The sequence below is a fragment of the Panthera tigris genome, chromosome C1, assembly GCF_018350195.1.
Source record: "Panthera tigris isolate Pti1 chromosome C1, P.tigris_Pti1_mat1.1, whole genome shotgun sequence".
In the NCBI taxonomy this organism is placed as follows: Eukaryota; Metazoa; Chordata; class Mammalia; order Carnivora; family Felidae; genus Panthera; species Panthera tigris.
The window spans coordinates 208,657,594-208,683,330 of NC_056667.1; the positions used below are offsets into that span (position 1 = coordinate 208,657,594).

Genomic DNA, 25,737 nt, shown 5'->3' on the forward strand with positions numbered 1-25,737 from the left:
GTTGTAAAGAAATTCTGCGTACACTAAATGTTCATGACCGTTCGGCACATTTTTGATGTGAAATAATAATAGGTCTTTTGGAAGGCCTAGAAAACTAGGAACTATTTGTAAACTTCTAATTCTAAAAGAAAATAATTGACAAAATTTAATTTTGTCTTAGAAAGCATGCTTCACTGTTCTGAGGCTATAGAGGGCCAGCAAATCCAATTAATAATGCTGACTGGAGCGTTATTTGGTTGTTTTTATAATATATTCATTTTGAGCTATTTTTACTATTAATATTTTGGTATTAAAAGCCATTAGTTTTATAGAATATTTTTATACCTGGTTTTGATCTTAAGGCCAGTATTTTGCCTCTCAGAATGCACAGTGTGGTAGGGAACAGTAGAGGTCTGCTTTTGGACTGGATTCTGCATCCGAATCTCTGTAGCTGTTTTCTCATCTCATCTCATAGGGCAGTAATAGCATTGAGCTCATATGTATTATCACATCTAAGTCATTTAGAACAGTGCCTGGCACATAATAAGTGCTGTGTAAATGTTTCCTCGTACTACTGTCTCTAATTTTTTTCATGGAAAACCCTGGGAAGATGGTATTATTAATGGATTGTTCTCATTAGGTCTGGCATTTTAGAAATTTTTATGTTCACTTGAATGACACGCACCTGTTTTGGAGATGTTAATGTAGCACTTTGAGAATTTGCTCCTTATGCATAATTTAGACAATGGTACAGATTCTTTGCTTTTTGTTTTTAAGTTTGTTTATTTTGAGAGAGAGTGCGTGCAAATGGGGGGCGGGGTAGAGAGAGAGGGAGATGGAGAATCCCCTAAGCAGGCTCCGCATTGTCGGTGTGGAGCCCAACGCAGGACGCAGGGCTCGAACTCACGAACTGTGAGATCATAACCTGAACTGAAATCAGCAGTTGGATGCTTAACTGCCTGAGCCACCCAGGCGCCCCACCTTAGTTTTTGTTACAGAAACTGTATCCTGTCTTTACCACAGTGGTGTGTATAGCAATTAATCTTGTCTAATAGTTTGTAGATAGTGTATTAGATAACACTACAGAATTCTTGTCTATTTATTCGCTTAGCATTAAAGTAGTTTTAAATTTACATGTTTCAGGGCACCTTGGTGGCTCAGTCGGTTGAATATCCCGACTCTTGATTGCGACTCAGGGTCATGATCCCAGAGTCGTGGGATCCATGTGCAGCACGGAGCCTGCTTGAGATATTCATTCTCTCTCTCTCTCTCTCTCTCTCTCTCTCTCTCTCCCCCTCCCTCCCTCCCTCCCTCCCTCTCTCTCTCTCTCCCCCTCTCTCTCTCCCCCTCTCTCCCTCTCTCTCCCTCTCTCTCCCTCTTTCTCCCCCTCTCTCTCCCCCTCTCTCTCCCTCTCTCTCTCCTTCTCCCTCTCCCTCTCCCTCTCCCTCTCCCTCTCCCTCCCTCCCTCCTTCCTCTGCCCCTCTCCCCTGCTCATGTGCTCTCTCTCTCTAAAATTAAAAAATTTGGAAAATTAAATTTGCATGTTTCATGGCACATGTGGTTGGTAAATTGAAAGCATAATAACTAAGTTTTCGGTGTAATTGTTTTTGTTTGTTTATAGGTGGTGATCAGGGGAGTGGTTTTGGGACCACAGGTAAACCTCCTGTTGGTTCTGTGGTTTCAGTTCCCAGTCAGTCAAGTGCATCTTCAGACAAATACGCAGCCCTGGCAGAACTCGACAGCGTTTTCAGCTCCGCGGCCACGTCCAGTAACGCGTATACTTCGACAAGTAATGCTAGCAGGTACCTTGTCTTTGTCCGTGTTCCTGCTTCGTGTCTTCTCTTTTTTGTTTTTTAATTCAACGCTGAATAATGACGTTAAATAATGGCTGTTTGGGGACACATTTTTAAAATTCTTGAATATTTTTGTAAGTTTGCAGAAACGGAGTTGAATCTGCTAATTAAAATATAATCCTTGAGTGATTGCCATTTTATCTTACTTACTCAAAGGTTTTGTTACTTCTCTTCCTTGAACACGGAAGTGTAATTGAGAGTATGTACACGTCTCAAAATGGAGAGTTATATACGGATTTAATTATACTGAGCAGAGAATCCATTTAGCAAATTATATACTTTTAAGGTACAGTTTTCAGTCACGAAGACTAAACACTGGAAGTAACATGTAGCTTTAGTTGTAAATAAACATTTTTAGATATGTTTGTAAGACAACTCAAGACCCCGTTCTATATCTCTCCGGTGTCCCGCTGGTACACATAGCATATCCATTACTGTGCTCAGATTCGTGTGGAATGAAGGAATTCTAGGCAGCAGGAAGTCTAACACATTTTAACAGCAATAGATCTTTAAAAACACTTCTAATTGTAACTTCTTCATTTCGTAGTAAGGAAACAGACCCAGAAGTATAGGTGACTTAGCTGTGCAGTGTTTTATCCAAGTGTTTTCTGTCCTGTAGATTGTCTCTTCTTTCTTTTGTTATCTGAGGTGTGTTTTTTTTTTTTTTTTTTAATTTTCTTTTAGCATCTTTTCTAGGGAGAAGTGGGAGGATTGTAACGCTAATGACTTGGACTCTCTAGTAATTAATTTTACAGCCAGATGGGAAAAATTGAATCCAAAGAACAGTTTAGAGTATTTGTTATTTTTCTTTCATTAAGATTGTCTATGTTAGATAACAGTCGTGACCTATTGCAAGGTAACCATACAGTCTGGAAACAGAGAGGTATATTTAACAGGTGGTTTATTGGTATCATATTACAGTATCTTAGTGGTCCACAATGTGGTCCATGGAACATTTCGGGTACCTGAGACGCTTCCAAGGGGTCTGTGAAGTCCAAACTCTATTCATAATAATTCTGAGGGGTTAGTTGTGTTTTCAGTATTTGACATTTGTATTGATGGCACAAAAACAATGGCAAGTAAAAACTTGGTAGTGCCATAGCACAGACTAAGGCCATGACACCAACTGTCCTAGTCATGTAATAGTCACTGTATTTCTTACACCACTTTCAGTTTTACTTGTGAATAGTCTTGATTGTTTTTCTTCTGAATATTCTTCTTCTAATTTTTTTTATTGAGGTATAATTGATATTTAACATTGATTTCAGGTGTACAACATAATGGTTTGATATTTGTATGCACTGGGAAATGATTATAGTAAATGTAGTTTGTGTCCGTCCCCACACAAAGCTAACTTGTAGGATTTACTCTCTTGATAACTTTGAAGTACGAACTACAATATTATTGACAGTAGTCACCATGCTGTACATTACGTCCCCATGACTTATGTATATATTCTTACAAATATTCTTGATGAAACAGTAAAGAAATTTAACTTTATTAAATCTTGACCCTTACATAATGTTTTCTTAACTTGCTGTGTATTCAGATAAGGTATACATCACGTGGTTCTGGTGCATATTGAAGTATGGTAGGTAGCTTCTGGAAAATCAGCTTGTGTGGTTAAATTGTGGAATGAACCAGCCACTTGTTTTATGGAACGCCATTTTTCCTTAAGACCGATAAACCATGGTTATTCAGATTTGGATATTTGGCACACATTTTCTCAAAAATGAAATAATTGAAGTCTGTCACTTTAAGGAAAATAACTGATAAAATTCACACTTCCAAAGCAAATATTAGAATTTTGGAAAATTTATTGACTCCATCATGAACTCGACAGCTCTACATTACTTTTTGATAAGATGAGCAGTGATAGTTTTTGATTTTGTATAAGGAAATTGTTAACATTTGGAAGATTTGTATCAGATATTTTCCCAAATGATACAAAAATGGTAAAAGATTCATTTAAAGTGCAAGATAGATTAGTAGATGTTACTTCAGAGAGCACAAAGGAGTTCATTGATAGGATTTCAAATTCCATTTTGTAGCTAACCTTTAGGAAATTATCGCTGTCGTTTTTGGCTGTGATGTCAAGGAAAATATTCACAAGTATCTGAAGAAACTATTCAGATTCTCCTAGTTTGTTTAGCTAGATGTCTATGAGAGCAGTTTTTTTCATACACTTTTACATAAACGACATATTACAGGAGATTGATCTTCTGTTAAGCCCAGCCATTGAAGGGATTTGCAAAAATGTTGTGACTCTTAAGTTCCTTTCGTTTTGGAAAATACAGTTCTTTATCCTAAAAATGCTACTCACGTTAGTGTATAATGGCTTTATAGTTAATTTTAAAGGTATAAGATTTAAAAATTTTTCCATTTTAATTTCTGTATATATGTATTGTTAATATAGCACATTTAAACAAAGACTCTTTGGAGTTCTCGGTTCAGAGCATAAATGAGTCCTGGACCTCCTGGCTGGCTCAGTCAGAAGAGCACGCGGTTCTTGATCTCAGGGTCCTTAGTTCAAGCCCCATGTTGGGCGGGGAGCCTAGTTAAAAAAAAAAAAAAAAAAAAAAAAAAAAAAAGAATGTAAATGAGACCGGACTCCAGAGTTTAAGAACAGCTGTGATACATGATGTGTTCAGTATTACCTGTTTCCACATTTTATGGCCACCCTATAGATAGATTAGCCTTGCTTTAAAAAATGAATAAAAAGAACTCTTTCTGTATTTATTTTCAGCAATGTTTTTGGAACAGTGCCCGTGGGTGCTTCTGCACAGACACAGCCTGCTTCTTCGAGTGTGCCTGCTCCATTTGGAGGTACGTGTTTCTGGTATATATACCGGATTTTCTAAAGAGCCTGTGTATACTGTAGAACATTTTCTTACGGGTACTGGAAGGCAGTCAGAGCAACAATTTATTATCCAAAAGCTCTAGTTTTCTGATCTTCATAAATGTATGAACAAATATTTTAAATGACTGAATACAAACATGTTAGGATTTCATAGCATATTTTCTAATTTTTTAAAGCTACGCCTTCCACAAATCCATTTGTTGCTGCTGCTGGTCCTTCTGTGGCATCTTCTACAAATCCATTTCAGACCAATGCCAGAGGAGCAACAGGTAAGAAATCAATATAGATTATAGAACAGAAAGCTTTGGAAAAGGTATTTATTACAAAGACATCATGGGAAGAACATCAGAAAATAAAGCTCTTCTTTGTTACTGTGGTGAATGGGAAGTGGATGGAAGAGTTTGTCCATAAAGACATACACTAGCTGGGGGCGCCTGGGTGGCTCAGTCGGTTGAGCGTCTGACTTTGGCTCAGGTCATGATCTCGTGGTTCGTGGGTTCCAGTCCCGCGTCGGGCTCTGTGCTGACAGCTCAGAGCCTGGAGCCTGCTTCGGATTCTAGGTCTTCCTCTCTCTCTGCCGCTCCCTCACTCACGTTGTCTCTCTCTGTCTCTCAAAAATAAATAAATGTGAAAACATTAAAAAAAAAAAAAAAAAAAGACCTACGCTAGCTGAAAGTTTATAAAATCCTGGACTTCTAATATTTGAGAGGAACCCTAGAAATTCTCTAGCGCCCCCTGGTCCCCATTCCCTGCTTTCATTCTTCAGGTGAGGAAGCCCAAGTGTGGAGGCGAGGCCTCCTTAGAGCCCTGCGCCCTGCAGCCACTTTGTGACCAAGGTGGGACTTTGAACACCGAAATTCTGACTTATTTGGTGATCGGGTTTTGGAATTACTGGTTACTACTCATTCAGTCTTAATAGAAAAAACTTACGAGAAGTTTTTTTGTTTCTTATTTTCCTCTCCACGAGATGGCAAGGAAGGAATGAGCTTTGTTACGTGAGGTCTTAAAAATCACGTCTTTTCCAGTGCTTATCTCTTTTAGAGTGTTCACGTTTTTTAACTTACACAAACCTGATTTGATTTAGGGAATGGTATTTTAATATTTTCTCTTGATAATTTTTTAATCCTCTTTATTCCTTCCCTTTTTTTGTTTTTGGTTCATACCGCAAGCCAGCCACATATTTTTTTGTATTGAGCCTCTTTGATTTTTGTCTTATCAACCTGAACACCAGAACTGTTGGCCAGTACCTTGGAGCGTCAACAAGTGTGTGTGGAGTTGCTGGATACCCAGTAAACCTCCAGTTGGCCAGCTCTGTTTTTGTGTATGTGTCCCGGTACATTTAGAACTAAAGCTTTCAGCGTATGGCATATATTGGTGTGGAATCTGGAAAAAGTAAGGTGCTTGTAACATAATTTGTGCCATAAGAATTGGTAGTTACTAGTAAATCTCTCTCATAGGCAAGATTAAGAATTGTGGTATTAATGGAGTTTGAACTATAACTTTCCTTTTAAATAAATGTCTTTAGTCATAATTTGTTGGTATCTCGCATGATCGATGTTTAATAAGTATTTTCACAGATAATTTTTAAAAAATGGTTTGTGTTTGTTAGAATTCAAGTACACCTAATCAGTGATTGTTTTCGTTTCTGTGTGTTTCAGACAAAAATATTCATCAGTTATGATACATGTAACATTTCCCTTTCTTAGCATGCTATTTTGACTTGGCGGAATGAATTTGTAAAATGTCTCACGTCACATAGGGATTTGTGCATTGTGTCGTTTAATCCTTTTAGCTCTCATCAAATAAATGTTTTAATCACTCCTTGACAGCTGAGGGAACTGAGGCTCAGAAAAGTTAAGTGTGGATATGTTTTGGGTACAGCCAGACTTGTGTTCAAATCCTGATTTAGTATTTACTTGCGGTGATCTTAAGATGCTTTTTATGTATTAGTTGTGTGATGAATAAAGATGATAGAAAGATGTACTAACATTTGTTGAGTGTTTAAAATTATTGACAAGATACTGTTGAAACATTTATAGCTATCATAACCCCATTTGACAACAGAAAGATGGAAATTCAAATTGTGCCTTGGCTAAAACTTGTATTGATTGAACTTCTCTGAGCCCTATTGTTGGCCTTCTCTATAGAATGTGAATAATATTCTCCTATTGGCAGGGTTTTTGTGAGAATTTAGATGATACAAATCATCTTTGCATGGTGTTTGCATTGTCCTGTATGGTAAATCTTTCCTATTATTTTCCTTTCATGACTACCTTGAAGTTAGTTTTGTCATTAGAATTAAGGGCTTTTTATTTTTTATTTTTTTGCTTATTTTATGTAGAGTATGAAAGTCCTTTAAAGTTAAGGTTCTACATAGGATGTACATTAATATAAAACATACAGTATATGTTCAGATAATATAAGGTAATTTTAGTATTAGGCTAAGAAAAACTTATTGAAAGGTAAATCTGTGTCCATAAATTTTTATTTCAAGGTTAAAAAATTTCTCTTTATAAACTGCTTTGATTTATCACATTGGTCACTTTCATTAAATTGTTACAGAATTGATGAAAAGTAAATGTTAGCTATATATGTTTCTATTGAAGTTGAAATATGAGCAACATTTTGACAAATACACTATGCTCACTATGCTCAGGAATTTCCAGTGTCAAAATTAATATTCTTTAGGAAATATTTTTTGTTGCTTTCAAATATATTGTTGAATTCCATTTGAAGTAGCTTTTGAAAGACGGATTGCATAATAAAATGTAAAACTTTACTGATAACATTTCTTTCTTAAAATACATATTTTAATAATTTTTCTTCTGCATCTATAAAGCTTTGAGGCTTTAATTTTCTTCTGCCATGTTACATAGAAACTTTCATTAGGATATCAGCCAGTATGGCCTAAGACCTTTTTTATTTTAGGATTCTGTAATAGCATTTTTTTTAAAAAAAGAGGGCTCTTGAGACCTTAAATCTAACAGATTTAATACAGTTTTCAATTATTATGAAATTCTGTTAAAACTCTTCAATCTCTCCTTTGCTGTGGAATGAAAAGTCTTTATTATTTCCCTAACTTCATTTTAATGAATGATTTTTTAAAAAAATAATTTTAGAGAGAGTGAGGGGAGAGGGGCAGAAGGAGAGAGAGAACCTTTACACAGGCTCGACGTGCAGCTCCAGAGCCCGACGCAGGGCTCGATCCCACGATTCTGGGGTCATGACCTGGGCCAAAATCAAGAGTCAGATGCTCAACTGACTGAGCCACATGAATGAATGAACAAAGATTTTAAAGATTCCCCCCCCCCCCCCCCCCCCCGGAGGTAAACTTAATAGAGATGTAGAGCTGAAAATCACAGTAGCATCTAGGCTAGTGTCCTTGTTTTATTATCTAGGGGGAGACTTGTTTGATGGGTTTGCCTTAAGGGTTCAAAATTAATTAACGGCACAAATATTTGTACCTAGAGCTCTTCTAAACTAGCATAGTTTCCACTGGTTCCACCCATTCCGCTCATTAAGAATATACCTAAGAGAAATGAAAATGTACATCCACATAGAAACTGGCGCACAGATGTTCCGTTGCAGCATTATTCATGATAGCCAAAGGGAGGAAACAACTCAAAATGTCCATCAACTGATGAAGGGGTAGACCGGATGTGTTATAATCATACAATGGAATTTGCTTGATAATAAAAAGTAATGAAATACTGACGAAAAATAATGAAGCGGACATGCTGCAACATCAGGCTAAAATAAAGGAAGCTAGTCACAAAATAATGTGTAACTTGTGATTCCTTATACATGGTGGTGTATCCAGAATGGGCATTACAGCATTCCAGGGCTAGAACTTGAGAGGGCATCGTTGTTGCAGGCTGAGGCAACAGCAGTTCATATTGGTTCGCAGTCACTGTTGACTAAAGGTCGGTTTTTATCAGAGTGTATTTTGTACAGCATGTCTCTTGAGATGTTATCAAATACTCCATGGGAAAGGGTTCTGTGCTCAGATATGCATGGGAAATGCTGGTATAAACAATTTAACCCGCATTTTATCGTAGAACTTCTCAAGAGACTTAACGTGCTGTAAGAAAGGAGATAAACATAAAGTGACCTACCTTATTTATTATAGAATCCTTCCCCCGAATTACCTCTTTGTTGAATTCATAACACAGTACTGGTGTATCTTTTAAGTACACATCTTTTAAAGTGATTTGCAAGTAAAATACATCCATTGAATATTTACATCATTTTAAAAATTTTATTGTCAAATTTATTTTTACTGCAGCTTTGTAAATAAAGTAGGTATTGTTATCCCTGTACCTGTACCCTCTATTTGCAAATGAGGAAACTGAAGCCTGTGGAGGTTACATAATGTCTCGTAGTTAGAAAATGACAGAACCAAGACTCACAACCACTCTTCTCTCCCAGTTGCTCTGTTTCCCCAAATTTAATTGGTAAAGTTTGCTAATGTAAAAAGCATACATAGATGGACCTGTATTTTAGAAACAATTCCACTCCAGAAGGTTAAAACAAACAAAAAGTTTCTAGTACTTAACAACCTAAACTTGTTTTCTGTTCATTACGTTTATTTGTATGTAACCTCTCTGGCCTCAGTTATGCCAGGTAAGATTTGCAGAAGATGCACTTTTCTCATCTCTCTTTTCAGCCATTAACATTTTCAATTGAAAGTTGCACTTACCTTTCTAATGAACTGCATTGAATAATTTCTCCCTTTCATAATATGTAGTTCGCTTGAGTTATCTATGTATTTTTAGTTAGCGTACAGAGTTGTAAAGAAAACAGTCAAACATCATCCAGGTGCTATCTGCAAGATCCGACTTTCTAGAGGCAAAAGGTAGATTCTAGATCATTTTAGATGATCCTGCAAATAGCAATTTGGGGTGTAATTCATGAGACCTACAAAGTCTTGTTATGGACACAGTTGTATCTTGATACGAAAAATACGTTAGCATTTATTTAAAAGTGGATTTCATAAATGTTTTTTTTCATTTGATATTTATTTTTCTGGTATTTATTATTGGCGATCTCCCTTTTACTTCAAACAGGTTAAATATTACAGTGTCGTGAATATAGTTGAAATTAAAAAAACTCTTGGTGGATATGTTTTTATATGTATTCTTATGCTACCTACTTTGTAACAGTGTATTCTAATTTTAAAAGTTTTTAATGAAACAGATTTGTTTTGACAATAGTTAACCATAAGTTAATTGACATTGGTCTCTCTATGGCTTTCCGTAAGGCCTTTCTGGAGCAATGCATTCTCAAGTGTTCCCTCACGCTCATTTTGGTAGGTGGCCACAACTAATACCTAGATTTGTGTGGCAATCTGTCTACCTGCTTGTGGAAGCTTCTGCTAGTGTTCTGGATCCCTGCATGTGGAATTGAGTTTTTTCCATGTTTTAAAATGGAGTGGGCATGGATGTGTGGCATCGGGGTTACATTATATTTAAAGTCACACGAAAATTGTGGTGATTTGTTTTTAACGCTGAAAAGCATTGTTGCTTACCTCCATGGTCACGTTAGAATGTTAATAGCTTTTTTGATTATTTTTCTTGAGTTTGATTTCATACTACTTTGACACCTTTTCGACACACCAAACCATCTTACCACATTATTCCATGGAGTTTGGTTTTGCTTAACTGTATACAGGTTGCGCTTTTTAGTGCTTTCTTAAAAGTGATTTGTCAAAGTTCGTCAGTGCGTTGTTGTCTGTTATGAAACCCTTCTGTTTCCCTTGCAGTGTGCTTATTATTCTTTAGTTCACTTGCTTCCTAGTGGCTTGTTTTTCCTTTCTGTCATCAATAGTAATTTCAAGAAATTTGGCATTCTAATTGGGTTCATTGAGAAAAATTGCCTTGATATAAACAATAGGATTATGAAGATTACTTTGGGCAGTATCTGTAACATGACTCTCAGGTTTTTTTCAATAAAATATAAGTCTGTGTGACATTTCTAGTTATTAATTCCTATGCCTTAAATCAGAGGTCAAATTGGTAAATTTTTTTATATCAGGAAATTCAGTGAACTGCCACGTTTTTGATAGCATCATGCCAACACTATTTCACTATTGTAATTACTAGTATTCTCTATTAAAAGCACCATTATTGGCTCTTACTTTACTGAGACTTTTTCTAGGACATTATTCAGAAGGTTCTGTTTTTAATCTTCACTAGTAGTAAGTAATAAATTGTTTTACTACTACATGTGTTTCTGTGATGCAGATTCGATTATAAGTAATTTATAAGTGGGGGAAGGATGGCAGCATTACCACATACGTACTGGTCGTTCACACACGGATTTCAGTGCGGTATTGATCACAGTGCTCATTCACCCTACATCCGTCTTTTCTAAGAATGCTTATTTCACTTCCTTTTCAGTCTTTGTGCATTTTGCCCCAATTTCTTTCACTCAGCAGTCCTAACCTTAAACCCCGTATCCAGAGCAGTCTGTTTATCTTCCAAACAAGAAATGGGTATCCATCTATATTTCTTTTGGAATTGATGTATTGGGAACTTCACATATTCTTTTAATTTTGTGGGTAGTTTTATTAGAGAAACCCCTCCCCCTCCTACCCTTTTTGGGCTCTGGGTACAAAGCTGCATAGGTTTTGAGTGGCCTGCTTCTAACCCTATTTCTCCTATAAGTCTTGTTAATTTTGGTGAACTATTTTTTAGAGGTCTAAAAAATTTTTTTTCAGAACATACTTTATTACATTATAGTAGACAGTTCAGTGGACAAAACTAAATTTTGGGCCATTTTACGTACATAGCAAAATGAAACTAAAAAATGTATGCTAGGATACATGTGAATTGCATGATGATTAAAAGTTGACTGCCATTTATTTAGACTTGAACTTTCTATAATTATTTTGAGAAGTTTTCTTGTGATTTCAAATGATAGCTTTATTCTTCGTTGGGTTTCAGGAGAACAAAATGTTATAGATTGTGTTCAACTGTAGAGTGCTAAAGCTCACTGCTAACTTTGTCAAGAGTTTTGGAATTTAAAATGCCTTTAATGTGCATCTTCGTATTTTTCGAGGCAAATTGTGCTGTAACATGTGGTATGAGAAACAAAGCCTGCTCTGTTGTGTGGAAATGATCAGCCCTTGTTTTGTCTGTCAGCTGCGACCTTTGGCACCGCGTCCATGAGCATGCCTGCGGGGTTCGGGACTCCTGCGCCCTACAGTCTGCCCACCAGCTTTAGTGGCAGCTTCCAGCAGCCCGCCTTCCCGGCCCAAGCAGCTTTCCCTCAGCAGACAGCGTTTCCTCAACAGCCCAATGGTAAGATCCAGCACTCGACTAGCTGTAAGTCCACCTCAGATGTCCTCCGTGTATCGTGACGTTGTACGTTTGGACAGAGAGGCACGTCTAAAGAATGCCGTGGTGTTGGCGTTGTCTGCTAACGTTTACCACGCAAATATAGACGCCCTTGGTGATTTGGGCCTTGGAAAGTGGAGTGCTTTGGTGAGCTCTTGTAACCAGGTTATAGATTTAGGAGAAATCAGAGACTCTCTAAAGACTACCCCTTCTTCTCAGAATCCCCAGTGTCTGTCTGAATAGTATATCTATGTTCTGATGTTCCTCTTGATTTTAAAAGACCTCGAGTGTTTTTGTTTTGCGTGTGTATTTTTTGTATAAATTATTTACTTTGGTGGTGTACACCACATTTCCAATCAGGTAACTATAGAGTTTGTTACTTGTTTTCGGGAACTTTCAGTAGAGACCAGGGTGGTTTTTTTTACCCATTAAGTTCATTCGCTAAAGTTTGAAAGTCCGTAGATTTGAAGATTATTCTTAAATGATAACTGTGTGTTTTCTTTTTTGAAGTCAGGTAAAAATTGGGTCCATGGCAGAACCATAATGATAAAATATTTCCTAAGGAATACTGCGCTGTTCACACGAAACCATTGTGTTGCACTCAGAGCCCGTCTCAGATAGTCTGTCCCAGGCTCATCTGTTAACTCCATCCTTTGAAATGCCAGCAGTTGACGTAGCTGAGAAAGATTAGAATTAACCGTTTCTGAGGAGCTGTGTGGAAGCTCTTTTGAGATGTGCCACAGGAAGTTCTGTCTCTGGTATATGAAAGAGCATGAGACCCAACAATTTCATATTGGTACTTTACTATTGCCCTGGTGGGAATTCCTCTGAAACTCCTTCTGAAGTTTTACAAGTTACCAGATTGTCTCTTAAAGGTATGGCTTATAATTGGTGGTTCTGTTTTAACAAGGTGCAGGTTTTGCAGCATTTGGACAAAGCAAGCCAGTGGTAACCCCTTTTGGTCAAGTTGCAGCTGCTGGAGTATCTAGTAATCCTTTTATGGTAAGTGAGACACAGTTTTAAGCACTTGCATAAGTTGTTGTGTATTATTTGCGGATTAGGAAAACCAGGTTGTGACTCTGCTAGATGCTGTTATTCTATTGATGTCATGTGATGAGATTTTACAAATTGAGATGGCTGTCATGCACGATCCTTTTGTGATTTAAAAACCACACATGAATCAGTTGCAGATCAAAACATGGACAGTAAATAAGCTATTTTAGAACTTGAGACTTGTCTGCTTTCTTGTCAACATGACATTTTATGAGTGGCTGTAGGTTTAGTGAACAGTATGAAAAGGGCTTGAAGTCGGAGGTTTGGTTTGAATCATAAATGCATTTTCTTAAGGGCCAAGTCCTTTCTGAGAATCTGTTATGAGAGTTATATGAAGTAATGGGTATTTTTTTATTTTTTTTATTTTTTTAAAAATTTTATTTTTTTAACGTTTATTTATTTTTGAGACAGAGAGAGACAGAGCATGAATGGGGGAGGGTCAGAGAGAGGGAGACACAGAATCTGAAACAGGCTCCAGACTCTGAGCTGTCAGCACAGAGCCTGACGTGGGGCTTGAACTCACGGACCGCGAGATCATGACCTGAGCCGAAGTCGGCCGCTTAACCGACTGAGCCACCCAGGCGCCCCTGAAGTAATGGATATTAAAGACCACCTAATAGTTTTATTATAATATGTTGCTGATAACAGTAATGAATAAATGTAATTGCCAGTAGTTATAAAGGAATTTCTAATGTAAATACTGTTTAATTAGATTTAATCAAATAAAGTTTATTTTCCTATTTTCCCCACATACACCACTCTTACATGTCTGCTTCGTCTTATGTTTTCCTTTAGACTGGTGCACCAACAGGACAGTTTCCAACGGGAAGCTCATCAACCAATCCTTTCTTATAGCCTTATATAGACACTTTACTGGAACGAACTTTTACGTGGTCACATTACATCTCTCCGCCTCTTGCACTGTTGTCTTGTTTCACTGATCTTAGCTTTAAACACAAGAGAAGTCTTTAAAAAGCCTGCATTGTGTATTAAACACCAGGTAATATGTGCAAAACAGAGGGCTCCAGTAACAACTTTTAACCTGTGAATTGGCAGAAAAAGGTAGCGGTATCATGTATATTAAAAATTGGCTAATATTAAGTTATTGCAGATACCACATTCATTATGCTGCAGTACTGTACATATTTTTCTTAGAAATTAGCTATTTGTGCATATCAGTATTTGTAACTTTAACACATTGTTATGTGAGAAATGTTACTGGGGAAATAGATCAGCCACTTTTAAGGTGCTGTCATATATCTTGGAATGAATGACCTAAAATCATTTTAACCATTGCTACTGGAAAGTTACAAAGTCAAAATTGGAAGGTTTTATTCATTCTTGAATTTTTCCTTTCTAAGAGCTCTTCTATTTATACATACCTAAATTCTTTAAAAATGTAGAGGGATACCTGTCTGCATAATAAAGCTGATCATGTTTTGCTACAGTTTGCAGGTGAAAAAAATAAATATTAGAAAATATGCTATCGTTTTTGTGTTCTTGCTGCAATGCCTTTACCAAAGTGGCCTTAAAATATGAGTAGTGAATTGAGAACATCTTGAATTCTTAAATTAGAATTTCAGAAGACTTCTAGTGACTAACTTTTATGTCTAAAAGAGAAAATTTTATAAAAAGGCCATGTAGAAAATTTATTAAAACTACTATGACTGCTATATTCAGGAATATGTCAGTGGTAAAGCATTTAAATGTAGCTTGTCAGATTCACCGTAATCCTTCTAATTTCTTTGCAACTTCTTAATTTTGTGAAAACTTGTATATATGAAGAATTTGCATGTATGTGTATTTACAAATTTTTTTAAGTATCTTGAATTCTCAGACTGCAGAAGTCCTATTTTAACTATTGATTTTTAAACAAAAATATTGTCTTTGAATGTATTGGAAGCAGACATGCATTAACTGTGACATGATTGCACCTCATTTTTTTTTTCCTTTGTTTGGATAAACTGATACTGTTAAAATAGGACATTTATTTATGTTCATTTCTGGGGGGAAACAACCTGGAACCCAGTGTTACCTTAAAGTTATAGAATACTTTGTTTAAAAAGGCAACAATACTAATGTTAGGTTATATCTTTTTGTTAATACTCAAGACATGAACTTGTTTAAATATTTATGTACAGTGATGCCTCATTCATCAGGCCATAATCTAGAAGCCTCCTCAAAACCGAACACAGCTGAGAAACTTGGAATTTTAATTTTTCTTAAATGCCTTTGAGCAACGCACAAGAGTCACAGAGTCTCTACGTGTTAGAGCTCACGCATTTGTTTTTATGCGAAAGTTTGATTATTTGATTTACCAGCCCATAGCATATTAGCAGTTCAGAAGTGGTGGTTTGGAAGGATACAGAAAAACCGTGGAAAACTGTTGACCATTTAGTATAAGGACAGCTAGGCCAGCCTAGAGGATGTCGCTGTATGACATCATCATCTGACAGTGGTCTGTCACTAGGACTCTGTGTCATCAAGAAAAGGTAACATCACATATACAAATATGTAATGCGTGTTTGAAAAGTTTCATCTTACAATGAGTGAACGTTTCGGAAAAAGCTTTAGTATTAAAAGAAGTGAACGTCGGTTTCTTCAGACAATTTATTTGTGTCGAGTACCTTTTCCAGTGGTGACTACATGAGTTGTTGTACTATCTTAAAGTCTGTGTGGTGTTTCAGACTTGCCACAGCATTGCTGTCTGTCGTGTCTCCAGCCGAACGTGTGGTTGATGAGCAAGAAGGCTGGGAAATCCCGGCCCGTTTTTGAACAGTATGCCTCTTCTCTTAGAATCGAGTGAATGTGGCAGAGTCTAGGTGTGTGCGTGGGGGTGTATACTTGGAATACCTACAGTTTGGGGTCTCCCTCCAGCCCCCCTTTCATGGAGGGAATACTTAGGAAATGTCTTTGAATTTCTATGCTTTAGATTGTATTGGGTCCCAGGCAATTCATATGTACGAAGTTATGCTATATAATTGTAGGCCATTACCGAAATAACCTACCAGGCTTTCCATCTGAGAAATAAGTAAATTAAACAGTTGTTATTAAAATAATTTTAAAGACTGTTTTTTTGTTTTTTTTTTTTTTCTGGGTAAATCTTGAAGTTTGTAATGAAATGAGAACTCTCAGTTACTGACTTACTACTTTAAATGAGTGCTTATAAAACCGAAATGCTTAGCTTAAAAAGTGATCCAGCTTTAATGTGGATTTAAATCCACTTCTGTTAAACCTTCATATTCAGATTTGCTTTTGGTTTTTTGTAGACCATCAGAATTGTGTTGAGTGCTAAAGAGGAGAAAATCCTCGAAAGCGACGAGGCTGAAGACCACGTTTTCTGGCTTACTGGTTGAATCAGATCTTCTCTCCCGTCTTTGCTCTGGGAAGAACATTTTCTTTTAGGGTGCAAACATTGTCGATACAGTGTAAAGGCATATTTTATTCTCGTTTTTGTGACCACAGAGATGAGGCAATCACTTTGTTCCTTAAAACCATTCCTTTTGGCAGTTTGGAGAAGCGTGTCAGTGCTCTCCGCCTGTGGGTTGCCCTTGCTGCCAGGACATACCGTCTTCGGCACCGGTCCTAGAAGTTGGCACAATGGAGAGAAGAGGAACGGGCTGCCCCACCGTGGCAGGACTTATAGTTCCCAGACATTTCGGTCTCAGGACCATAACTCGTACGGTTTTCAGGACGCCCAAAGAGCTTTTGTTTATATAGCTTGTACCGATCAGAAATTACCGACCGTATCAGAAGTTAATGCCGGGGCACCTAACAGACGTGTTCATTCATTTAAATATAACGATGATAAACCCACTGCATGTCAACATAAATGCCCTTTTTTAATAAAACATTGTTGTCTTTCAACAACAGTTAATGAGTGAGAAGAACATTGTTTTATGTTTTGCCTGTCTCTAATGCCTGGCTTAAGAAACCGTGAGATTCTCCTACTACTTGGCATTCCGGCTGTTTCTGTATCACGTGGCATGTGGGCGCTGGGAAACTCCACTGTGCACTTGGGAAGTCATGAGTGAAACAGACCTAGAACGTCTTCGTCTTGTTAGGAAAATAGTTTTGACACTTGGCTCTTGGGGACTTTGCACAAGTCCTCCAACCACACTTGGAAAACCGCTGCGCTACACTTTTCAATTTCTGTGAGCATACCACTCCTTAAACTTCGAAGTGTTTTTCTTGGCGTGGTGGGAAAAATGGAAATTTGAGGTGAAACTGCAAACATTTTTAGTGGTGTTTTCTGGATTTTCTCCTATTTTTATTTGAAATCGTTTTAATAATGATGAAATTGGTGAATGTTTCCTTGAAGGATATTACAAATTCAGATATTACAAGTTATGGATGTTTATTTTGGAATCATTTACTATTCTGACCACTTTGAAATTGGGTAATTGCTTTGGGGGACTATCAAATAGCTATTTAAAAAATGTTTTAAATACTTTGCTGAAGAAAAATTCAAAATGAATAGTTTTTTATCTCTTATGTTTATAGTTAATAATTTAGCTATAGTTAAAGAATTTTTTTAATGAAAAGTAGATTCCTCTCACTACCCTCCAGGAAGTGCACTGTTACAATTAAAGGAATATGTTTACTGATTAAGAAAGAGGTTTGCTATGGTTTTCTCACCGGTGGCTTTTCATACCTTGTTCGTTTTTAAAGAGAGCACTGGCTGTTGCTTCTCATTTAAACAAAATGTTTTAAAATTCGTTTGAAGTGACTTTTTAAAAGATGGTTTACGGTAATTAGTCACCACCAACTCTGGCTTTGTTGCTGCTGCTGTTGGCATGCTCTAAAACATGCTTTTTTAAAAACAATTGTTTTTAATGTTTATTTATTTTTGAGAGAGAGAGAGAGAGAGCGTGAGCAGGGGAGCAGCAGAGAGAGAGAGGGGGAGACACAGAATCTGAAGCAGCTCCAGGCTCCGAGCTGTCGGCACAGAGCCCGACGCGGGGCTCGAACTCACGAACCGTGAGATCATGACCTGAGCCGAAGTCGGACGCTTCACCGACTGAGCCACCTGGGCGCCCCTGAAACATGCTTTTTTGAGATAATACCCCATTTCCATTCCCAAGCAGGCCCTGTGCCTTGCTTCTTGCGCCCTCTTCGTCCGCACGTTTATGCTCCTTCTCTGAACTGGTGTTCAGAATGACTCACCTCATCTTTGGCCTCCACTGACAGTTTCAGACTCCTGTCAAAAAATCAATCCCTAGGAGAGCGTTGTGAAGAAGATCCGTTTTTAAAACCGTAATGACTTCAAAGTAATGTGGGGGTTTATTGAGCCCTTTCAATGTATGAGATGCTCGCTGAGTGCTCTTCACGTATTACACGATCCTGGAAGTGGATGCAAGGAGCAGGGCACAGGGAGGGTAAGCTGATGACAGGGCTGTTGCTCTGGGGAGCAAATACTTCGTCGCTGGCTTGAAAGGCTGTCATATTTGTGTGTAAGTAGCCCTTAAAAAATTCTTTTGGAATTCCAAGAGCATGCGTTTCTACATCCCATATACCTAACACAACTTCTTAATTTGGGTTGCATTCAGAATTTGATGAAATCAGCATACTTTACTCTGCAGGCTTTTTGGTAAACTTCACAAGTAAATTAATGAGGTAATTAGTGGAGCTTGTTTTAAACTGGAGAGGCATCTGAAGTATCACAGCGATTCCTATTTTGTGAAGCATTCCAACTCGGATGGCGAAGGTTTGTGCCCTGGACAGTTTTAACATTTACTCTCTAAAGGATGCTGTTACTAAAATTTGTGTAAGATTAGCCTGTCATACCGGATTCATCCTCGTTAGTTAATTTTTTCTTTGTGTATTTTAGCACATTATGATATCCTCAGTTAAAATTTTGCAGTGTGTATTTGAGCAAGTGAATATGTGACCAAGATGGAATTCTTAGTGTTGTGCTGGTGAGACTTTTTGAAATCGCGTGAAAAAGGGCCCTGTTTTGTGCTGTTCACTGATATCTGTGGTGGAAACGGTCTCGCCGTGGCTGCTGTCGCCTCTCCATCCGACGTCATGAGCTTGGAGTCTGGAGGCACACAGCCGGCGCCCGGGCCTTTGCGAGCCGGCTCCGGCTCGCCTCTCGCAGCCCACAGCCCGCCTGGTAAATTTGCTGGTGCTTGTAGCCAATATTTAAAGAGGCTTTTGCTTTCTGTTGTGAATTCAGCAAGCATACGGACACTCGCCCTCGTGTAGAAATGTTCGGGGCACGGACGCATTTCATCTGGAAAGACCCGAGTACTGTGAAGCTTGGTATTGAAAAGTCCAGTCGCTGTGCTGGTGGTAGGGCTAAGTACGTTCGTGGCGAAAGTCTGAATTCTGTCTGCAGTCCTGTTTTGTTTGACCAGCACAGTGTCCTAAAAACTTGGGTTTTGAGTAGTTTTAAAGGGCTTCCGTCCTTCCGGTGGTCACTAGCCTGCCCGCCCAATTTCCTTAGCCTCAAACATTCAGACGTGTTTGAAGACCTTTAAAGCGACGCCTCTGTGTCTGCGTGAGAGGTGCTCGTGACGCCGCCGCACCGGTCGGATTTTGCAGCCCCGTAGGCTTTGAATCGATGGTGTTATTTTCCAGGCAAGACTTTCACCAACAGCGCGTTTCTTTTCAAACTTGTGGCCTCTATGTACTCTGCTGATCTTATGCCCCTGGATCAGAATTCAACGTGTGTTTGAATGTACTTTTGAAATCTGTGCTTGTCCAACTCAAAGGGCTGTGGAGTTTAATGAAAAGAGAATGTTGTGACTCAGGCTTTTTGTAAAAAGGAAACATGATCCCGGATAAAATATTTAATTAAGTGATTAAGATGCCCATATTTTCGTTGGTTCTCTGGAATCTTGAGTAGGTGTCATCCTGGCTACAGTTCAAGCAATGAGAGTTAAGATTTAAACTCTAAATTCTCAACATTTTCCCTCAATCTTGAGTGGAGAGCTAGAGGAGGCACACACTCAAGGAGCCTTCTGATTTTGACGAAATGACCATTAAGTGAAAGGCATTGAGGGAAACGACCGTTAAGTAAAAGGATTGTAAACTGATGCTGTATAGTCAATGTTTCATGGAATGCTGTGGGTACAATCAGGTTTTTTAAAGACTTTATCTTTTTTTATACGTTATAATACATGCTTGTGATTTTTAAAAATTATGCAATATATAAAGGGTATAAAGTGAGAAATTACGTCTCGTCTCCTTCCTCTGACTTCATTCCCACACCACAGGGGAATATAGTTTCTTGTATTTCTTGTATAGTCTTTGAGAAATGTTATTTACTTCATACGCCTCTATTTCCGTATATACTCCTCTCGCGTCCTCCCTCGTTTTAAATGTACAATTTTGTAACTTGGTTCTTTTTATTTAACTTGGTTATCTTTACATATTAGCACCTGCAGCTCTAACTCATTATTTCGATGGCTTCAGGGTTTCATTATATGGATATCCCTTTTGAAGAGTATTTGTATAGATTTTTCTACTAAAAAATATTATTAAATTGAGACTATCCTTGTGCATATATGAAGATAAGTCTTGACTCTGCCTGACTGGAAACTCAATAAAACAGACCTCATTCAATGTTGAGGCTCGCCAGCTGTTTATTATCTTCTGCTTCCATTTAGGAAATTCTTCCATTTAAGGGGGTGGGGGTGGGGGAGAATCCCTCGGATTGACTATGTACAGATATTTGAAAAATCCTACGCTTTCTAACTGAACTTTGAAGGTTTTCTTTCAGTCAGTTCTTTCAAAGGCTGTGCAAGTTCATTCCCATTTTGCACCTTAAGTTTTCCATTGTCCCCACCCACGACCCTGAAAGTTTCTAAAAGTGTGCTTTGGGGCTATTTTCTGTTACTACTTGTTGGTATTGTACCTGTCCTTACACATTGGCTTAGAATGTACTTTATATTTAAGAAGAAATGGTGTGGGTTTACTATAGCAAAATCTATTTTGGTACAACCACATATGTATTCTTCAAAATTAGTTCCCCTTTGCCTTAGAGAAGACTTGGGAAATAACTGAAGGTTCTGATTCTTACTCCTCAAAAGATTCGATTCCAGAGAATTTCTTAACGTCCACTTACCATTAGTCAAGACAGGACTTGCTTCCTGGAGTCATTTGTTTATGAGGAATGTTATCAGCCCTGCTAACTGATGGTGAAGGGTACCGTAGCACCTTCAGGCTAAGCCTAGGGAGGGGAGAGGACTCCGTGAGACCTCTGAAAGACGGGAGACCCTTGACGCCAGCCAGCCAGGCCTTGGAAGGGGTGCGAATATGCCGCCATTTATGAAGAGCAGTGCAGGAGATGGTTTTAGGAGTTGGACGAAAACTCACAGGCTGATTTCGTCCCCATCTCTAAAACCCTTTGGTAGGTGAATTTGGTTAAGAAGTTTCTGTTCATTGTGAAATATTGTTGGAAGAATTTTTTCAAAATAAAGACTCCTCAATTTGTGTACCATTTGAGAGTAGCCTCTTTAATTGTTGCGTAGCATGAATTGTCTGCAAAGCAGCTCCTGCATCTCCTTCCAGCTTAATCTTTTTATTAATGACACATTAGTGTTTCTCACTTTGTCTACACATTGCAAAACTTTTTTTTTTTTTTAATGTTAGCTCACTTTTAAAGTTTATTTATTTTTGAGAGAGAGGGAGGGAGAGAGAGAGAGACAGAGAGAGAGAGAGAATCCCGAGCAGGGTCTGCATTGCCAGCGTGGAGCCCCATGTGGGGCTCGAACCCACAGAGCGTGAGATCATGACCCGAGCCGAAACCCGAGTCAGACGCTTAACCGACTGAGCCACCCGATGCTTAACTGACGGAGGCCTGCGAAACATCTTTTTAGAAGCACGTGTTTTTCACTGAGCTTCCGATACTGATTTTTTTCCCCCCTAAAAGACATTTTTTTTCTTGAGTCACGTGTTGATCTAGCTTGGTTTTAAGACGGTAGGTACGGTAATTAGGTTTTACCTACTCTATTACCTATGGAAATATAACAGGTAAAATCGTGAACTGCCTCCCAGCTCTTGACGCCACAATCCTCATGGTAGTCATTATTTGCTCTGTATCCATCCTGACTATTGTATACATTTCTGTTGTTTAAATTGTTGTCAACCATCACCAGAACCCAGAAGAAAATTTACTTCCCTTAGAGTCGGTATTTCCACCCTGACCACCAGTATCCCCTCCCTTCCTCCTGGGGGAAAACTAATGTTTATTTTAGTCTCACTTAATGGGAAGAGATTAAAATTCTTTTGTCCTTTTTTTCTTTTTTTTTTTTTTTTTTTAATGGTATGTTAACAGTCTTTACTGAACTTGACTTGGGATCTTCGAAAAGAAATCTCCTAGAGCCCTTTACTCTGTTCAGATCTTAGGTTCTGCCATTAACTGACTTTTGGGCCTGTGATTTAGACCCTTCAGTTCCTCAACTTTAAAATGAGTTCTCTTCCAAATGGTCACATAGGATTCCCTCAGCCCTGGAATCCATGGTTAAATTAGTAATTAGCCTTGGGAATTGGAATTCAATGTTTCGGAATAATAGCTGTTGAAACTGGTATTTTCATAGATTCAAAATACCAGGTGTCAGCATCATACAGTTTAATATGGCCACTATTTGTTAATTACTATTAATTTTGTGACATGCATCTCATAGAATTGGTCTTACTGGTCACAGCAACTGTTTCCAGGCAGTATTTGTGACCAAAAAGTGGACATTCAGGTGTTTACTTTGCCAAGACTGTATTTAGTAAGCGACAGGAATACACTTCTATCTGATTTTAAAATTCATCCTCTCTCCTATATTCATACTTTGAAGCTTCTATTCCAGAAGTTTTAATAGGAGTGTGAGTATTTTAAAAACCTATTTCACAAACATTAATGGAAATTAAAAAAAAAAAAAAAGTCTTACCCAGTTTTGGATTTTTTTCCCTTCCATATTTGCTTCTTGCCCATAGCAGATCTTGCATTGTGATCATGGCCAGTTAATTTTTAAGATCCTTTTCTCACAATTGTTTACTTCCAAACTGGAAATGTATTTACTATTTTTTTCTGCTTGTCAAAATAATAACACCTATTGTAAAAAAATCTGAAAATGTAGAAAATTATTCTTTTTAAAAACCCTCTAATCTCGTGTAGATACATTGTAAGTACTTCTGGGTTCCATTCCATATGGAAGTAAATACAGAGACCTCTTCCAGAATGGAATCGGGCTGTGTTCACTATTTTATAATCTGCCTCAATATATCATGGCTTTCTTTCAACCTCAAGTATAGATCTACGTTCTCTGCCAACGATTTTTCATTGTGTGCGGTGCTCATCCCTATGGTGAACATTGAGATAGTTTCTAATTTTTCAACATCAGACATTTTACCTCCACTTTTACACACTTAGGGTTTGACGTCATCATGGTTTCTTAGAAATGGAAGTAGTGAACAATGTATATCTTTGGTCATGTATCATTTTTCACAATGTTAATTAAATATCTTGCTGTGTGTGATGTTTCATTTGTGCTGTTTTTTGGAATAAGTTCTTCTAAAATCACACGCATGGCTTAGAAGGATTAACATTTTATCCTCTCAACTAAATTGCTATTTAAAGGGATTGATTTAATTTTTACAAATACCAAAAAGGCACGTGGTCCATTTTTACTTCAATATCCAGTTGCCACAGGGAATTCCAATTTTTAATGATTGCCAATTTAGGCAATATGAAATAACGCCTCATTTTCCTTTTTTTGATTACTTGTGAAGTTGATTTTCCTCGTGATTTCCTAGTTGCATTTTCTCATGTATGGATTGTTTTAAAAGTTAATCTAAAAATATTAATTAGGTCACCTAAATTTATATTTTTATTTCATCACTTTATATATTTGGGGATTACAGAGACACAGAGGAGAACCTTTCTAATGCTAATGATGTCATTTAGTTTAGGATGAATAACCTTGTCCATAATGGGATTTCGAATCTAGATAACTGCCAAGGTTCCTTCTAGTTCCCTATTTTTTTTTTTTTTTTTTTTTTTTTAATCAGAGGAGAGAATTACTTCTTTAGATCCTCTAATGGAACTGCTCATCATTATTCAGGCTCACAAGTGCATCTTTTCTCCTTTCCCTGTATTTGATACATGCAGACATGGCTCTTCTGCGGGTGCATTAGTTTCACTGTGATGTGGCTGGATGTAGGTGTTTATTTTGTGCCTGGAATTTGATGGGCCTCGAGTCTGGATTGCTGTTGTCACTAGTTCTGCAAGTTTCTCGATCATTAGGTCTTTAAATGTTACCTCTGCCATATGGTCTTCTGCAGTAACTTTTAAGGTTTTTAAGATTTTGAAAGAAGCTACTATGACAAAGTCATAAAGCATCACTTCTTTTAGTTCTCAAACCTCACTTAAAAAGTCAAAATTGGGGCGCCTGGGTGGCGCAGTCGGTTAAGCGTCCGACTTCAGCCAGGTCACGATCTCGCGGTCCGTGAGTTCGAGCCCCGCGTCAGGCTCTGGGCTGACGGCTTGGAGCCTGGAGCCTGTTTCCGATTCTGTGTCTCCCTCTCTCTCTGCCCCTCCCCCGTTCATGCTCTGTTTCTCTCTGTCCCAAAAATAAATAAAAAACGTTGAAAAAAAAAAATTAAAAAAAAAAAAAAAAGTCAAAATTGTTGGGGCACTGAATAAAATTCTGTGTAATCCTAGAAGAATTTTAAACATTAAAATTTTTATGATTCTAAATACCAGTTCAGACTATATTTCCAGGAAATTATCACAGAAGAATGTTGTGTACTTATAGAATACATTAGTTATGATTTTAGGACAATACAGTTCCTTTCAAGGCTTATTTTCAGTTAGTTACTAAACATATTTGGGTAGCTCTCTCAGAGAGAGAAGTGAAGAAATAACCACATCTTCCAGGGAAATCCAACATCCTAAACTATGGGGATTTTACAATAGAGAAACTTGCAAATTTAGGGCCATTCAGAAACTCAATATTTTGAACTTTTATTTAGACATAATACCTTCAAAATACGTAACAATTTTGACTTAAATTGTTTTGAGGTTTATTTTAAGAGAGAGTGTGAGTGGGGGAGGGCAGAGAGAGAGGGAGAGAGAGAGAGAGAGAATCCCAAGCAGGCTCCACCATGTTGCAGGGCTCGAACTCACGAAACCACGAGATCATGACCTGAGCCGAAACCAAGAGTCTGACGCTTAACTGAGCCCCTCAGGTGCCCCAACGATTTTGACTTTTTAAGTGATGTTTGAGAACTAAAAGAAGTGATGCTTTATGACAAAGTCATAGTAGCTTCCGTTTAGCGTTACTTTGGTGGCACTTTGCTAAATGATTTTTTTTTTTAATTTTTTTTAACGTTTATTTATTTTTGAGACAGAGACAGAGCATGAACAGGGGAGGGGCAGAGAGAGAGGGAGACACAGAATCCGAAACAGGCTGCAGGTTCTGAGCGGTCAGCACAGAGCCCGACGCGGGGCTCGAACTCACGGACCGTGAGATCATGACCTGAGCCGAAGTCAGACGCTCAACCGACCAAGCCACCCAGGCACCCTGCTAAATGATTTTTAAACATTATTTTCTATAGTCCTCACAACCTTGTATGTAGGGCTGACTTCTGTTTTACCAGACAAAACTGGCTTAGAGACGGCGGTTTACTTGCTCAAGTAAGGGGAGTGGCAGAACTG

General features: G+C 37.9%; 1 protein-coding gene across 5 annotated transcripts in view; it reads left to right on the forward strand.

The window, feature by feature from the left end:
• Positions 1 to 14,563, forward strand: part of AGFG1 (ArfGAP with FG repeats 1) — a 72,181-nt gene extending 57,618 nt beyond the window's left edge. For 3 of the 5 annotated variants that reach the window (XM_042995522.1, XM_042995519.1, XM_042995523.1), the window contains 6 exons: positions 1,601 to 1,781; positions 4,579 to 4,658; positions 4,869 to 4,961; positions 11,835 to 11,993; positions 12,940 to 13,031; positions 13,878 to 14,563. In XM_042995522.1, the coding sequence (XP_042851456.1) occupies positions 1,601 to 1,781; positions 4,579 to 4,658; positions 4,869 to 4,961; positions 11,835 to 11,993; positions 12,940 to 13,031; positions 13,878 to 13,937 (665 nt within the window). In that variant the 3' untranslated portion in view covers positions 13,938 to 14,563. The remainder of the gene's footprint in view (positions 1 to 1,600; positions 1,782 to 4,578; positions 4,659 to 4,868; positions 4,962 to 11,834; positions 11,994 to 12,939; positions 13,032 to 13,877) is intronic. The other 2 variants (XM_042995520.1, XM_042995521.1) reach the window with 2 other exon arrangements.
• Positions 14,564 to 25,737: the final 11,174 nt, after the last annotated feature.